This window comes from Aspergillus caelatus (genome assembly GCF_009193585.1).
Source record: "Aspergillus caelatus strain CBS 763.97 unplaced genomic scaffold BDV27scaffold_56, whole genome shotgun sequence".
Classification (NCBI taxonomy): Eukaryota; Fungi; Ascomycota; class Eurotiomycetes; order Eurotiales; family Aspergillaceae; genus Aspergillus; species Aspergillus caelatus.
In genome coordinates, this window is record NW_022475319.1 from 121,237 (window position 1) to 137,378 (window position 16,142).

The 16,142-nt window shown below is 46.0% G+C and overlaps 5 protein-coding genes across 5 annotated transcripts; 2 read left to right on the plus strand and 3 right to left on the minus strand.

Moving 5' to 3' along the window:
- Window positions 1-820: 820 nt before the first annotated feature.
- On the plus strand, window positions 821-1,920 carry BDV27DRAFT_143872 (uncharacterized protein; the record flags this gene model as incomplete). Its single annotated transcript, XM_032070172.1, has 4 exons — window positions 821-841; window positions 901-1,206; window position 1,277; window positions 1,628-1,920. The coding sequence occupies 4 exons, from the start codon at window positions 821-823 to the stop codon at window positions 1,918-1,920; spliced, it is 621 nt and encodes a 206-aa protein (XP_031929234.1).
- Window positions 1,921-2,351: 431 nt separating this feature from the next.
- On the minus strand, window positions 2,352-3,413 carry BDV27DRAFT_171109 (uncharacterized protein; the record flags this gene model as incomplete). Its single annotated transcript, XM_032075510.1, has 1 exon — window positions 2,352-3,413. The coding sequence occupies one exon, from the start codon at window positions 3,411-3,413 to the stop codon at window positions 2,352-2,354; it is 1,062 nt and encodes a 353-aa protein (XP_031929235.1).
- Window positions 3,414-4,417: 1,004 nt separating this feature from the next.
- BDV27DRAFT_171110 (alpha-keto acid decarboxylase family protein) lies at window positions 4,418-6,206 on the minus strand (the record flags this gene model as incomplete). The annotated part of the gene is made up of 2 exons (XM_032075511.1): window positions 4,418-5,952; window positions 6,008-6,206. 2 exons carry the CDS (start codon window positions 6,204-6,206, stop codon window positions 4,418-4,420), a joined length of 1,734 nt encoding a protein of 577 aa, XP_031929236.1.
- A 398-nt stretch (window positions 6,207-6,604) lies between these two features.
- BDV27DRAFT_156236 (TauD/TfdA dioxygenase family protein) lies at window positions 6,605-7,822 on the plus strand (the record flags this gene model as incomplete). The annotated part of the gene is made up of 4 exons (XM_032072289.1): window positions 6,605-6,794; window positions 6,849-7,415; window positions 7,466-7,597; window positions 7,647-7,822. 4 exons carry the CDS (start codon window positions 6,605-6,607, stop codon window positions 7,820-7,822), a joined length of 1,065 nt encoding a protein of 354 aa, XP_031929237.1.
- Window positions 7,823-7,867: 45 nt separating this feature from the next.
- On the minus strand, window positions 7,868-9,900 carry BDV27DRAFT_171112 (transcription factor domain-containing protein; the record flags this gene model as incomplete). The annotated part of the gene is made up of 2 exons (XM_032075512.1): window positions 7,868-8,330; window positions 8,381-9,900. 2 exons carry the CDS (start codon window positions 9,898-9,900, stop codon window positions 7,883-7,885), a joined length of 1,968 nt encoding a protein of 655 aa, XP_031929238.1. The 3' UTR covers window positions 7,868-7,882.
- Between the last annotated feature and the right edge of the window lie 6,242 nt (window positions 9,901-16,142).

The window sequence follows — 16,142 nt, forward strand, 5'->3', positions numbered from 1 at the left end:
CAGGTATCTCAGGCATTACCATGGCTTATAGAAGCGCTACTGAGTAGGTAGTTCAGACAGACAACTATTGCAGTCTAGCAGTACACCCCAGGCACTAATTATGAATATGCCTGCCCCTGCTCCATCTTTGCCGATATATGTGAAATGATACTTCAGCTAGACATTCTTCACTCCACTATCTTCAGCCGACAATAGTGGGCCCGTACGGTACTTACGAGGTAAGACATGCCAGAAAACAACGCTAAATAAGCCCGGACAGCGACCCTAGTACTAATGTGGCATGTTTAATTCTGGCAGCTTCGATGGCTTATGATTATAAAAGGATTATGAATGGTTTACAATTAGAGCATTTCCCCAAAGTGGAAATTTTCAGACTAATCTTGAGGTAGAAATGCAAGGTGTCAGCCTTGGCTTTTTCTCGACAATGTAACGCTCGTATAGGCGTCATTCGTCAATGGCGAGTGTCTGTATACCCTTAATAAAATTCATACAAAACCGGCTAGGACATGATTGATTCATCCCCTGTACCCAAGTTAAGGGACGCATACAGGGTATATGAATGCATTCGTGAGTTGGGAATTAGTAAATCTAAAGGGACTGGAAAGAAACGAGATGGCACTGCGTACGAATGATTCTTCAGCTCACTGCAGTGAGATTTTAGCTCCATTTCGGCTAACCCCGTTGTTCTTCAGAAAATCTACTATTATAGATGCCCCACACGACGCAAATTGTCCTAGGTATAAAAAGCGGTTCATTTACCTTCAACATAGCCGAAACAAATCTGCTCATCCTGTTAGAACAGTGTACTTTTATACCCAAAATGAAGTCGATCCTGTTCAAGGTAAACCCCACACATCATGATCCTCCCTCCCGTGCTTGCGCTTAACAGATCGTCAACAGTCCTTGGCCTTCCTCCCAACCCTCTCTATGGGAGCAATGGCTACTCCGCTTGTCTCCTATGCAGGCTATGTTTATGAGAACTGCACCGGTCCCAGCATCACAGCTACCAATATCGCGGCATCCTATTGCGCAAATGTGGAAGATATTCCGATCAAGTCTTTCACCGCGTATGTATTTTCTGGGGCTTGCGATGATTCTAAAACTCCTGTGTTGAATGTCTACACCGGGGCGAATTGCGGGTCTGGATTGTTTCAGACCGTGGCCGTCGATAGTGAGAAGCAGTGCTTCGAGGCGGATACCACGATTGTGAGCTTGGGGGTTGAGTGTGTTTGATCTACATCTGCATGCTGTATGTACTCGTGACGTTGATGATGAGGGTACTGGGATGTGTCACTACTTGGAAAAGAATTTTAAAGGCAATCCAATATGAACCTCTGAAGGAATGGTATGAATCCTCAATCTTCAATTATACAAAGGTACAAAGGTACACAATAGCTGCAGGGAACTATCAAACAACAGATATAGAAAACCCAAAAAAAAAAAAATAATAATAATAATAATAATTAGAATCAATAAGATCAACCGGCGATATCTCATGCGCTCTCTTCCCATCCAACGTCAATTTGATATCAAATCGCAAATTACAAAAAACAAAAGCTGACCAGTTACCCATCCACATCGTACTATGTCCGACCCAAGCTGCCAAGCAGAGCTTCAAACTATCTAGCTTTTCCACTGTCCAGCATTCTCCACCCCTTTCGCAACCCTATTTGCTCCGTCTTCCACTCCCGTTCCAAGATTTCCCAGTCCATCACCCAACGGCTTCCCGGCACTTCCTGTGGCGCTCGTGATAGTATCGCCGAGTCCTCGAGTAGCGGCACCTGTGACCCCACCGACAGTGCGAGAGACGCCTCCGACCGTGTTACCGAGAGTCGAGGTTACGAATTTGGCGGCACCAGTGACGCCGCTGTCTTGGGAGGAGGAGGACGTGTTGTTCGGCATGATGCAGGTGGTTCTTGATTTGAACTTTTCTTCTTTGGCTTGTGTGTGGTGTTTAAGGCACAAGTAAATGAGAGGTTATGAGTTTGAGTATTAATATGAATGTTGTTTGTTTGTTTGAATGTGGCTCTGGTTGATGCATGGACTCGGGGCGCGTTTGATCCTTCTTATCTTATCTTGGATTTCAAATGATGTCATTGTCATGGCCCTGACGTTGGTGGCGGTCTTGCTATTATTACAAAACTAAACATTAAGCTTTCAATACATAGGAGACCATGTCCAGTCTGTGAGACGCAGACTCTATATTCTCACAATGGTGGAGTTGAGGACCACCGTGCTCAAGTTCATGTCTTGCCAGCAGGTACAAACCAATTTATTACTTCGATACTTCCAATTAATCTTCAAAGAGGAACATTTATGAGTACAATAAGCCCAATAGTACCTCATATCTACTAGTAGTAATCATTCCAACTCATTATATATATCCCAACAACCCACATCAACACATACCACCAACGACCCGGCAGAACGTGGACACCGTCATTCGGCACCCATGCAAGAGTCTGGTTGCCCGACTGAATATTCAACACCTTGGTAGAATTGATACTATCAATTTGCCCCGAAAAGGTCACACTAAATTCGATATGCAACTCATCCTCGGTACCTCTATAGTTTTTATAATCGGAGGAGGTGTTACCCGAACCAGTAAATCTGAGATCCAGGGTAGTGTTTGTCACGGATCCATTCAAGATCGTCGTAGAGGGCCAACCCATGTGTAGCCCGTATGACGAACAAGTACGTCCAGGGAGACGAATCAAGCCCTCACCTCCATCGATCTCTGGTTTCGGGTCAGAAGCTGTAGTAGCATTGAAACGAACGGCAGCCGATTGAGTTGAATCCGTAGAGACATTCATGATCATCACATCTGAGGCACCAAACGTATGAGCTGTCAAGTCCATCCAACCTCTAGTCGTGGCGATGCGAACGAGATCCGGTTCCATAGGGCAAACACTAGTCTCTGTCCATTTAATAGGTTTATAGGCGGTGTGAATCTCGCTGACTGGCTGGTCTGATTCCCAAGCCTTGAACCCAACGATGAAGGAGTTTAGGGGCCCCGTAGGATAAGGCGGTTGTGGTCCAACCCAGGCGTATCCTAGAATTCGAAGCTCCCCGTTTGCGCCACGACATCGCGATCCACCGGTGATGTTGTAGGAAAGATATCCTTCTCCCTGGAAGTAAGTCCCGTCATATACTGTTGGGCTGGCGTCCGCGAATCTACTGCCTTGGGATGTCCAGTTCCAGGCATTGTTAGGCACAACGTACGTCGTACTGAGAAGGTTGTTTGTGGTTCCGCATCCTGATGAACCTGAACTGCCTCCGCTTCCACCACTGCTGTCACCGCCACCGTCACTGTCGCTGTCAGTATCGCCTCCACCGCCTCGTCTGGCTAGGGACCCGCTGCTGAAGATAGAGAAGAGGAGCAGGAGATTGGTGAGAAAAGGTTGCGACACCATTACGACGGAGCTATGCGGTATATACTGCCGGGCAGGCTAGACATTACGGAGCGAAAAGAGGAAGAAGGTTCATCGCGACAGAGATGGGTCGAAGCGTAGATCGCTAATTTATAAACAGAGGTATGTATAGACTGCCAAGTGCCCAACCTCGTATTGCTTGGGTCAGGCTCTACAAGACCACATTATCCATTGGCGGATGGTTTTCTGAAGGAAATGAGGGTTTAGGCTAGGCAGATTAGGCGATCTTGGCAGAGAAAAGACCTACCCATAGTGAGTTGAGGGAGTTGAGGATAAGCCACATTTCAGACGGAATGAGTTCGGACGTCTCTACATAGCCTCATTGGGCTTTGGTGTTATGACGGACATTTAGAATCTATTTCATTAATCTTGTCTTGTCTCTTCAATCTATTCATAATCAGCCTCACTTTACCGATGAGGTCGTGGCAGCTGGCTCCGGTATGGAGACTTCTCAACGGTTTTTTAAACTTTAAACTCATAGGTTCAAGCATAGGGCTATTTATCTTCCATTGTACATCAGTGAAGTAAGCCACTATAGTTGTCGTGTCTCAGGAAAGTATACCACCCGGTCATTCTAGGTAAACGATTTCAGCCTATCGAACGATGAATACATAAACAAGCCATCAATTAAACGGCAGAAGAGATAATTGCAGAAGACGTTGCCATTCTAAGCTTACAAATGTAATAAATTAACGCTGGGTTTCGGCCTCATCGTCGAATATCTTGGATTGCACTTTCAGCAGCACTTTCCTGTGGATACACGCCGATTTATGAAATATGGCAGTTCTAACGCTAACAAACATTATATCTCCTTCGCTGCATTAAAGGTGTGGGTCTAAACTATGCACTCTTTCTCTACATTCTTAGCATTAAAATGAAGAGAGCCACCCAATATAATGAATATCCCACCGCCGATAAAAATGGCACAAGTCAACGCAAGAAACAGAAGTGCAATAACTCGTCTATGATCATATTTAGCCTAATAATCAAAGCCTACTCTGCGCATTTTCCCTCAGAATCTGATTATTTAACACGCCCATCAATACATCCGGCGCGTCAAGCCTTTCCATGACAACTTCTACCATCCGTAAACCCTTGCCGTTAGCCAGCTGTGGATCTCTCAACACAGAATCCATATCTGCCCAGGTCTTAATTGTCCATGTCCGTGCTTTATACTCGCCCTCCTGGTCCGCGCCGAACAACTCTGGGGCTTTGAGGTACCGCCATGGAGCAATATCATTATATGCCTGGTTGCGGCCGTGAATACACCGTTCAATGGTGTATCCGTCATTGTTAATCAGAAAGATAATGACATTGAGCCGTTGGTGGATGATAGTACTAAGCTCTTGAACAGTCATTTGGAAACTGCCGTCACCGATAAATAGGATTGTGCGTGGGTTAGATATATCGTGGTACTCGCCGGAGGCAACTAGATCTCGCTGTGCGTGGCTTGCTCCTAGTGCGGCTGGAAGCATGTACCCAATAGATAGCCAGGTGGCTGGCTTGAACAGACGGGAATGCGGGGGTAGTATGAAGTCATTGACGCCGTAGCCTGGTGTTCCAGTCTCACCGAGGACGATGTCTCCACTACGGAGAAAGGGCGAGAGGCGCTTCCAAAAGCCCCCAGTCTGCGTGACTAGATCTGTAGAAGACACTTCAGGGAGTGTCCTGAGTGATGGGTGGGGAAGGTCATGTTTATGCGTCGGTATTTTGGATGTATCGAGTTGTTGTATGAGCTGCTCAATAAAATACCCGACTGGGAGATCGCGAAAGACATCTTTGTTAACCTGGATCGAGTTGGGGCTAAACAGGACGGATTTGTCGTCCGCTGGCTTTAACAAGTAATTGTAGGTGTTGGTGTTGCTGAAATGTGGCCCGAAAACCAGAACTAGATCGCAAGAGTCGACAAAGGCTTTGTATGGAAGCGTACATACTCCATATACGTTGGGTATTGTTTCATCAACTAAGCCCTTGCCAAACCCAGATGTAAATGTTGGCCAGCCTATCGTCCGAACAAATTGATTAACTCTGTGGAGCATGCCGAACGCTCTTGTCTCTCCATCCACTAGAATTATTGGTTTCTTGCTGCTGTAGATCCTTTTAAGGACAGCATTAAGGGCTGCGTCCTCCACCTGTGGCTGGCGCACGGACGGCGGGATCTGGATCTTCGACGACAAGCCCGCTATAGGGACAAGAACGGGCACCATGTCAACAGGAATAGCGATGCGAACAGGTCGACTGTGCAGCAAACATTGCAGCAAAATCCTGTCAATCTCGGACGGTGCTGTGCGATGATCGTTCAAGCTGACCTGCGCTACAGTGACATGTTCCTGTATAGCGTCAAAACGCTGATAGTCACCATCATTGAAAGTGTGATGGATCAATGCGCGCGACTCCTGCGAGGCGCGCATGGGTGTCCCAACAATATGCACGATTGGGGCCCTCTCTGCATAGGCTCCTGCAATGGCATTAATGGCAGACAGCTCGCCAACGCCAAAGGTGGTCACCACCGCTCCAATATCTAAGCAGTCAGCCTCTGTCGACGCCGGAAGAAACTGAGAAAGAGGAACAGGTACCTTTGATCCGAGAGTACCCATCCGCAGCATAGCCCGCATTTAGCTCGTTGCAGTTTCCCACCCATTTCAGTCCCGAAGGCACGACATGATCCAGAAGTGTCAAGTTGTAGTCACCCGGTACTCCAAATATAGAGTCCACACCCAATTGGTGCAGACGCTTGAACAGATATTGAGCGAGGGGTAGAGTTTCCCCTTCCATAATTTATTCGTCAGAGTCAACTAGACTGTTACTTTACTTGTGTTGCTCTCTCTGGTACTGACGACGTCTTTTTTGTTTATATATGACGGAAGGAGATATCAATGGTTCTATACATGATCATAACCTGGGATTGGCTACAGCATGCCGATATCCGAAAAGATGCATGTCGGATTTCGGCGATAGAAAACTTTATCCCCACAGTTCATACCGATGGGCCTAACGCCGAAAGCCGATGCTTCGGAGGCCTTGTCGGATAGCATCATTTGATGTAATCAATATAGAAGTATAGACATCTGATGAGAGTCATATGCTGATCTCCAGGACATAAATAAGGAAGACAGTACGATGACAAGGAACAATCCAAACAGCAACAAGCACTGTGAACATACACTTGCATCATGACCGTCCAAAAGACCACCATGCAGCCAACTGAGCGCCAGCACAGCTCAGGCTCTCTTGACAGCTTTGACCCGATCATGGTAACTCCCGTGATTGGTAACGAGTTTGCCAAAGGAACTTGCAATATTGTTGACGATATCCTACATGCCCCCAATGCAGACCAACGTATTCGTGACTTGGCCATCATGAGTGGGTACTCCCTCTCAAGAAATCTATCACTCAAAAGTATATTGACACTAGCAGTTGCCGAACGAGGCGTTGTTTTCTTCCGTGCCCAGGATAATCTTACAAACGATTTACAGAAAGACCTGATCCTGCGCATGGGTGAGTTGACCGGCCGTCCAACCACCCACGGCCTGCACATTCACCCGGTCACCAATGATGCACGCGAATTTGGTGACCCGGACCCTCAGATCAGCACCATCAACTCTGAGGGCCGTAAGACTCTCTATAAAGGATCTGATTATACCAAGATGGCGGCAGTTTGGCACAGTGATATCTCGTTCGAGAAGGCTCCAGCAGACTTTTCGAGTCTGCGACTGGTGCAGTTGCCCAAAACGGGCGGCGACACGCTTTGGGCGTCTGGTTATGAGATCTATGATCGCATCAGTAAGCCATACCGGGCTTTCCTGGAGACATTGACAGCCACACATGCAGGTGTTGGCTTTATGAGGTTGGCACAGACAGGGAAGTTCCATTTGTATGAAAAGGAACGCGGGTCCCCCGTCAATATTGGAGGGGATCTGTCGGCTGTTCATCCAGTGGTAAGGACGAACCCAATTACAGGATGGAAATCGATTTTCCCTATCGGTAAGACACAATCTCAGTGTTGTGTATGCGGATGCTGATTGAGTATCCAGGCTCTTTTCCTACGCAGATCGACGGATTGACTCGCAGAGAGAGTGCCAACATGCTGCAGTGGTTTCATGATATGATCACTCACGGACATGACCTCCAGGTTCGTTTCAAATGGAACAGCCCTAATGACATTGGTAGGTGTCTATGCATCCTATATTCTACGCTGCGAACTGACTGGTCTAGCGATCTGGGACAATCGCAGCGTCTTTCATACCGCGACGGGCGACCATGAAGGATTTGGCCCACGAAGTGGTAACCGGGCTGTGGGGGTGGGCGAGGTTCCGTACTTTGATCCTAGTAGCAAATCACGCAGAGAGGAATTGGGTATTGAGGGTGACCTTGCTCCCTGTCATTGGTAGTCTTCAACGTGTTCTTGATTTATACGCTGTTCATGTTATTCATTAAATTTATATGGTTCATTACTCCGCACCTAAGCTATCCCAACCAAATCCAAACACATCCAATGTAGGGAGATTAAGACTCTCGCCGGGCCAAAAGTCTTCCAAGGACACACCTGCAAATGGATTTCCCGTATTAAGTGAAGCCTCTTGCTCCTGAGCCTCTAGAATAGCTGCACTCTGTAGATCGAGTGTGCTCGCCATGGGATCCTTGGAATTCTCAAGATTGGCGAAATGAGGCCCTGATGATTCTTCCGGGCCTGGTGCTGGTTGGCTTGATATACATGGGCTATGGATCAACGTCTCATCTACAAAGGCCATAGCTCGGTTGATCATATTCTCCAAGTCGTCGCGATATTTCCTGAAGCTGGATTTCCGCTCCGCCATAGCAAATATAGCGGACGAGCAAGCACGGAGATCATTTGCCACGTTCGTTCTCCATAGACGGGGAGATCGAAATAAACAAAAACTACGACCATGATTAACTCAATCAAATTGAACCGTGAAGACAATACGCACCACATTGTGAGTCCGGCCATATATACCGAATTTACTAAGAGGAAAGAGTACCCTGACAGGCCTTCTTGTTGCGAACGCTTGAATAATTGGCACATTTGCCCCGATACGTGCAGGCATGTTCTGATGAGGTCATCCTCTGGATCGAGAATACTCAGAAATGGCTGCAGCAGCGCGCGGACACAATTATTCCAGTGCATTTGGATAAAGTCATTATCGCCCGGTTGTAATGGAGGTAAACCCCTCTTGTACTCCTCCAGCGAGGCCAGCAATGGGGGCAATTCCGGCAGCAAAGCAGACATGTTTCTGTCTACGCGGTAAATCTTGGTATGAGTGCGGGACATGATCCGTTGCAAATGTACTGTCGCAATGAACCGTCTGATAGCCGGTATAATCGTCCCATGCGCAATATCTGAAGACAAGTCACCCATGGTGTGTTCTACCCCAGCATACCTGCTGGTCGGGTCATCAATGTCAGCCGGGATCTGTACATCGATTTCGTCCTCTGCTATACTGAATGGCCGTCCGAGGGACCATGCCACATGTCGCTCGATCACGTACACGCTCCAAAATAGCCTTCGGCGCAGCTGTGCCTCCAATGGCTTCATTGCCCTGTAGTGCGATTCGCGGTGCATACCCAGGTCAATGCATATCCGCATCGCCATACCGATGTTGTACCACAGGCTTGAGCTAGAGCTCGATCGTGGTTCGTATATGACCATCAACACCCGTCCTTCGATACCCGCAATAGATAGCGATTCTCGCAGAGCACTATCATACTGCATTGCTGTAGCATAATATGCACTCGCCGTAGTCGACTCGTACTGTTCAGTGAGCTGTAGCATCGCTGCTCCGATAGCATACACCATGAATAGCTTGAACATTCCGTATTGTTCTAGCTGGCCAGCGCCGGGCGCATCGTATCGTCTAGAGTGTAGTTGAAGAATCTCCGCGCAGTTGATAAATGGTTGTCGCGTGTGCATATTAATGAAGTATGCATCAAGGAGCTGCCTCCCGACTGTATCGTCAGGTGGCACAGCCTTGCCCTGCTCAGCCGTGGGAGCAGGCGATATTGGTTCATGATGTTCGGTACTATGAATCGGAATCGATCTATTGGTCCAGGTGGCATCCTCAACAATATGACTCAAGTTCTCCGTAAGAGTCACGCCGGACGAAGGTCCAAAGTATGCGGTCGCCCTGCTCTTCTCTCTAGGTTCTGCCTCGGTCTGATCCTCAAGCGCACACGGCGTACCCTCTAGCGAGCCAACGGGTTGTTCTCGGCTGGTAGAAGGTAAACCTTCAGTAATGGCAGAAAGATGCGCTTCCAAAGCCTCAATTCGCTGCACCAATGCGCCCTTGGACATCCCATGGTGCCAAGATGGAGACGTCTCCAGGCGCATGCAAGGTTCATTTGCCGCATTACAGTTGGCGCAGGTGGGATATCCAACACAGCGCTGTTTCCGTCGATGGCAGCGACGACAGGATTTTGGAACTCTTTTCCGGATTCTCGTCGTCTGCTCCATTTGGTATGACTACTAGTAGTCGTCGAGAGGTGTGAAATTCAGGAGAAAGAAATGTTGAGACGGCTTAATTTCCCCGCATTTCGGGAGTTTAGTGGCAGTGGCGCTAATTTTAGTGGTACTCGTCGCGTTGCCGACCGATCGATTTGAATGCAACCTAACCCCTTGACGACTATAGTTCATGCCCGTAACGAAGGTATCATCAGTTGATTGCTCATTCCCAGAGGCTCTCTAATTGTTCGTATTAATACCTCTTTGGCTGTATTTGGGTTTAGAGAATTTCGTTCTGGATACAAGTAGCAATAAAGATTAGTGATATATCATCAGCGAAGTGACAAATGGCGTGATCAATAAATAATCTACTTTAGGAGGGCACGGATGAACGTTCCACTGGGCCACATCACCGCCTATACCACTTCCTAGTTCAGTAGTGATATGAGGGTATTCAGTCTTATATTCAATGTATATCATCCCCTGTCGAGATATCTCTTTCTATGTTGTCAAATTATATCGGCGAAGGTATTAAGATCAAACCTGGTAGAATGTTAGTCAACGTATAAACCCACCGACGCACGGCCAATCAATCTTAAGGGACCCTACCACAACATATGTAATTATAACTATCTCTTTATATAGTGTATTGATGTTTATACATCTAGTTCTCTTGTTTAGTTGAGCTCTCTCGGTTGTTGTCCGTGATCCATGTGGTATACTTGACCAAGTATGTACTTTATTTCCTCTTTGATAAAAGTCACTAGTTAACTAGAGCTTCAGTAGATTATAAAGCAATCTACGGGTAGTTAAAGATACTTAAGAGATGTATGCCTGAATACTTAGAAGATATTTGTTATCACATTGGAGTCCCTTGTATCTCAGCCCAATACTGATCCAACTGAGGTCATGTAAGTTATTGACCTCCATGAAACAAAATTCCCAGGGGAATATTGAGTTGAGGGCAAAAATCCATTGATTTATCCTTCGGTGAGGGTGGAAACTAGTCACATCAATTATTTTGAATGGATCTAGGCCAACGCCCTTGTGTACATCTACTGTCAATATCCTTGTGAACAGGGAATGAAGTACTCATTACTTGATGCTTTATCTCTTAAAGTGAAACAGTCAAACATCGCATAATAAAGGTTTCTAGAGAAGCCGCACCCATTATCAAGTGTAGATTCTCACAGTCATCCAATGATCATCTTAAGACGGTCGATAGTGAAGGGCAAAACCTGAGCGCATGATAACATCATATTTGGCAATATTTGAAAGAATACACTAACACCCATAGCTTTGTTCTATGATTATGGTATCAGTTAATATAACCAACTTGGCAAACCTTATACGGCCATAGTCTAGAACAAGTCAGGGACTTCTGGGTAGAACCCGATAAACCGTTGCCCAGCGCCCCAGTCCGCCAAGACAAAGAAAACAGGCACACATGTATTACCCTATCTAATCCTGAAGCAAATCAGGGGGAAATGATCAGAGGCAGATAGTAGTGGGACAAGGAGAACTTCATGGGAATATAAACAGCCTGGCCCACTGGAAGATTATTGTATCAAATCGCTGCGCTATTCACCTTTCTATATTGCTGTCAGGCTCTCTGCTTTAGTTCAGTGAATATGGCTCGACTTCTGGTCATCGTCGTTTTCTATTTAGCAGCTCTGGCTGCTGGTCGACATATACACTCACTTGCCGAAAGAGGCAGGTCCATGTTTTGGTCGAAGGAAGAATTACACGCCCAGTGTCAAGACGTGAGATTATCAGATACACTGCGACGCAACAAAGGGGAACAGCATTTGAAAGCAAGTTGCAGATCCAAAAATCAAGCTCCTGCATCGGAGCCGCTTGTAACCTCGACACTTGACCTAAACGAATGTCTTGGCTGGGATAAACAGAAGCAAAACTTTATCTCGAGAGCAGGGTAGGTATATAACTCAGCTGTGGCCTGTTATGCTTTCCTTTGGATATGAGTAATAACCAATGAGCATAGTGGAATGGGGATTCGGGAAGGTGATTGCTGGGGCTGTCGTTACCACCACTACAGGCAGATCATTGACCCTAATATGCGCAACTTAGACTGCTGGTGCCAAAATGTGGGAACGGGGCAAATGATGGAATCTCCGAACGCTCTTAGACGTGCAGCTCTTGTATCTTTTGACATGGGTAAGTATATCTCCGTGGCAGATATGAGACTTGTTTTCTAACCAAGACGCGACAGATGGAGTAATAGGAGTTGCCAATGGTGTATTGAAATGCCATGACAGACTAGGCAAGATTGTAAATTAGTTGGCTTCCTGGCGATTATCTATCTGCTTAATAGGGCTTGCTTCGGTAAATGTTCTTGTGGGATTCTGGCGAATTCAGTTCCATTATATCAACTGCCTGTTGATACCTGCCATGTTGTAGCTCGTCAACTTGAAGATATTACTGATAAGAATTTCTTGATTCTATAGCGTCGAGGTAAACAGAATACATTACTCGTAAGAGCAACACATAGAGCATAGATCTAGTTATCAAGAGCGAATTAGCTCTTATGGATACTCTACAGGATTTAATACAGAAACCGCCCTATGCACCAATGTACCACACTTCGAATACCCTTATCCATTCAGTATCACCTCGACTTGGAAAGATTACCCGAAACATTTATCTAAGAGTGACTTCTTACTTTAGAGATGTAGTGGGCCTGCCATACAAACGATAGCTCAGCGGCTTCCTGGTCAAGCATTCCAGGGTAGAGGAATCCCTAACCATCCATGATTCCGGAACCTCTCATTCGGCGCTCTAGAAGCGGATACGTCTCGTAAGTCTCTCTTCTTGACTCAGTTCAAGACCCAATTACTTAGAATATTCCATGACACGAGTCTGTCTCAGGTAGTAAGGTTCTATTTTGATTGCCGAAGACCACTGTTTAAGATGCTGATGACATCCAGAAGAGGGCTCGTATTTATTTCAAGCCACAGTACCATAGGCTTACTACTACATTCCCTGCTGCAACCTGGTCTACGCGGTTCATTGCTTGACACAGAAGGTAGAATTTCTCCTAGAGTATCCTCACAAGGTAGCTCAGACTCCTTATCAGCAGTAGTAAATTCAAATCTAAGATTCATCTCCAATGTGGATGCTGAGATACGCACGGGTGCTACTTGGTCTACTACAGACTTCTGCATGATATCATCATGCATAAAGCCCAACCAAATCCCGAATCCAAATGTTCCACTCCGGGCAAAAATGCATGCAAAGACCGAAAAGAGTCGAGAGGGGCGTTCGCATCTAGCCTATGCGTAAAGGATATCGTCCACAAGAGGTGATAGAGGCGGATAACGCGACTATGTGGATAAATCCTGAATAAAAAAAAAATGGGAGACCTGTACATAATTCCCAGATATCGCTGGCTTGGAGGAAGGTAGAACGTGCCAGCAATTAGTGGACACTTGATTAATCTATATTACGTTATATCGGCAGGGTCCTTTTATTACTCAAGAATGAAAATGGAAAAGAAAAGATCTTTCGTTTACCGACTATCAGGAGGTGTGCTAGATAATTCATATGAACAGGCACCTACCGCTTGACCATACGCGGAGTACCTTGAAGACAAATAGCATACGGAGCCATGGATGCTATTGCACGTATCTTGCAGGTGGATATCGGTACACCGCTTCAAGATATGATGCATTAGGCCATGATTACGGCTATTATGATATAAGCACAGCATGTGGCAAATATTTCGATAGCCTCGGGCCCTAACATGCAACAAGGCCGCCATCACAAGCATCCTCTAGTCTATAGTTGACAAATTTTTATAGAGCCGCTCGAGTGAATGAAGAAATTATGGCAATAGTAGGTGGTATGGATCGGCAACTAGCCGGTTTCAAGATCAATTGGTACAGCCATGCATCCTATAGTCCTCTCAGCACAGTCCCAGCAAGTGCCGGGAGCCTACCGGAACATTGACCACACACTAAGTTATGTATACTCGTAAGGCTCAACCTTCTACCAGGTTACGCCTATCCCGGGCGGACCTCAGAGGTCTTTGGCTTCTACTCGGAAAATGAGAAGTTCGGCGTAATAAATCTGCATCATGCACGGTGAGATTCCGTGATTCTGTAGGGAAATTAGCAGACGCTAGATCGCAAGCACTGACCATGTGAGTGAGAGAATTAAGGGGGAGTGATTAATCGTTGGGCAGCAATACATTATCAAGTTTTTACCGAAATAATAGGCTGGTAAATGGGTCTAATGCTTAGTTTCTCGCTTTAATGCGTAATGCTATATATCCACAGAGGACAACTACTCCCGACCTTGAGAATGTATATGAGCTAGTTCCCTAGGCAGTGACGGTTTCAGTAGATCGCACACACCAAACTAGATGATTCTTTTTCTTTCCACGTGGAACACAAACAGGCTGTTGTTCTAGCTGGTACTGTACTCTGTTGGTAGTTGGTAAAGTACCTGCTTCAACTATAGATCATGGCGCGTCGGATTTTTCAGGAATTTTTTTTCCTAGCGCTAGTGATCGTCAGCAGGGAAGAGAAACGAAATCCTGATAAATTGACGGAGTCTGTACACCGATTTAATATTTTTTTTCGTAACCATCGGGAATTTTATGTAAATGCAAGTGGTTGGAGATGTAACATGTCACTAGCGCTTTTGTGTGATTGAGATCGTGATAGTGACTCTAACACAAAGGTCGGTCTGGAGCAGTCTATTGATTTTTTATTATGTTTTTAGTTGAGAATTATGTACATAGAAATCCGCTAGGTACAGTAGAAAACCTACTGGTTGATAATGCCAACGACGGCAAATGGAGTAAAGTAGGGTTAGCTTATCGGGGTTACCGGGAGAAAATTTTTGTCCAGTCCTCTCAGATTCTTCCCATGTGATTTATTCCATGGAGACGCATCGGCCGGTCAGCCGGTGATCTGTGCTTCATTTTCGATGCTTTCTTTTTCCAGCATTGGTAATTCGTCAATTCATCCCCAGCTTGTTTTTTCCCTAGAGCTGATATATTTTTGCAGACCACCTGACCTAAATTTACTGGGGCGGGAAAAGATCTAGAAGGTCGACGGCAGTATAAAGGTTTGGAAATGTCGGTGCGTGGGCGGATGAGTGGATCTAGGGACCGTTAGTTGCTAAGCTAGCTCTAGTCTGGCTCGCTTACTGCAAGGTAGCCACCGTCCTTGAGGGTAGATATCAGTTACCTGCAGAACGGTAACTCGGTTTCCTGGTTCTAGTCCCTGCTCACCCAGGTCGGTGGTACCACTATCAGGGCTGTGAGGAACTATCTAAGACGGTACAGTCCGCTAGTGCTTATTATCCGATTAGTCGCTGGTGGCAATCGATAAAAGTTGAGTCATAGATTAATATTTCTCACTCAGTTTGAGACAATGTCACTTGTCTATCCGGGGTCATCTAATCATTCAATCATATTTTGCGAAGAATGTCTATTATTATGGAATTGGAATTGTCAGGAGTGCTATTATATCCGGTTAATTTTTCATAGTGTGCCGGTGGACCGGTTACATTGACAACAGCATATCCTACACATAATAGCATATGAAATGTGATGTGAGTATAAATCATAATGTCAGTCTACTATGAAAACATAGACATCATTCTATGACAGCCGACAATGGCGTAAAAAGATCACCAGCTCAACGAAGGTGAAATAAGCTCGGCTCCACTTGTTCCAGAAATAGCATCCCAGCCGCCCGATTACTAAGTGTCTATTCGTGGACCTGTTTATTTTGGTGGTAGTAGTAGTAGTAATGATTTTCCTCGAGATATCGCTTGACATTTACCAATCCTGTCATCTCCTTACCCCCACAATACCCCATGATGGGAATAAATATTCCCGTAGGACATTCAAGGTCACATACATGCCGTTCCGGCTCGGCATCACCTCCCCCGCCAATAACAGGATTTCAGTGTTACTATTCAAACCCCTAATTTGGGCCAGATTGAGTAACGGTCCCTGCATGGGGACGGAATGCACAGTCATCCCCGGTATATGGGCTTGAGTCGGACTACTAGTGAAGAATGTGTCAGGCTACACCGCATCGACCGATATCCTACTTTGGCAATAATAAGACCGACAAGAGTAATGATGGAGAAAGCAGGGAATGTGATAGATAGATCAGCAATCTCTGTTATGCAGTTAGCACCTTGTTCGAGGCAGAGTTTGTTATGTGGAAGTTGACAGTGATTCGCAGGTAGTGAGAATAAAAAGAAACAAATCAAGG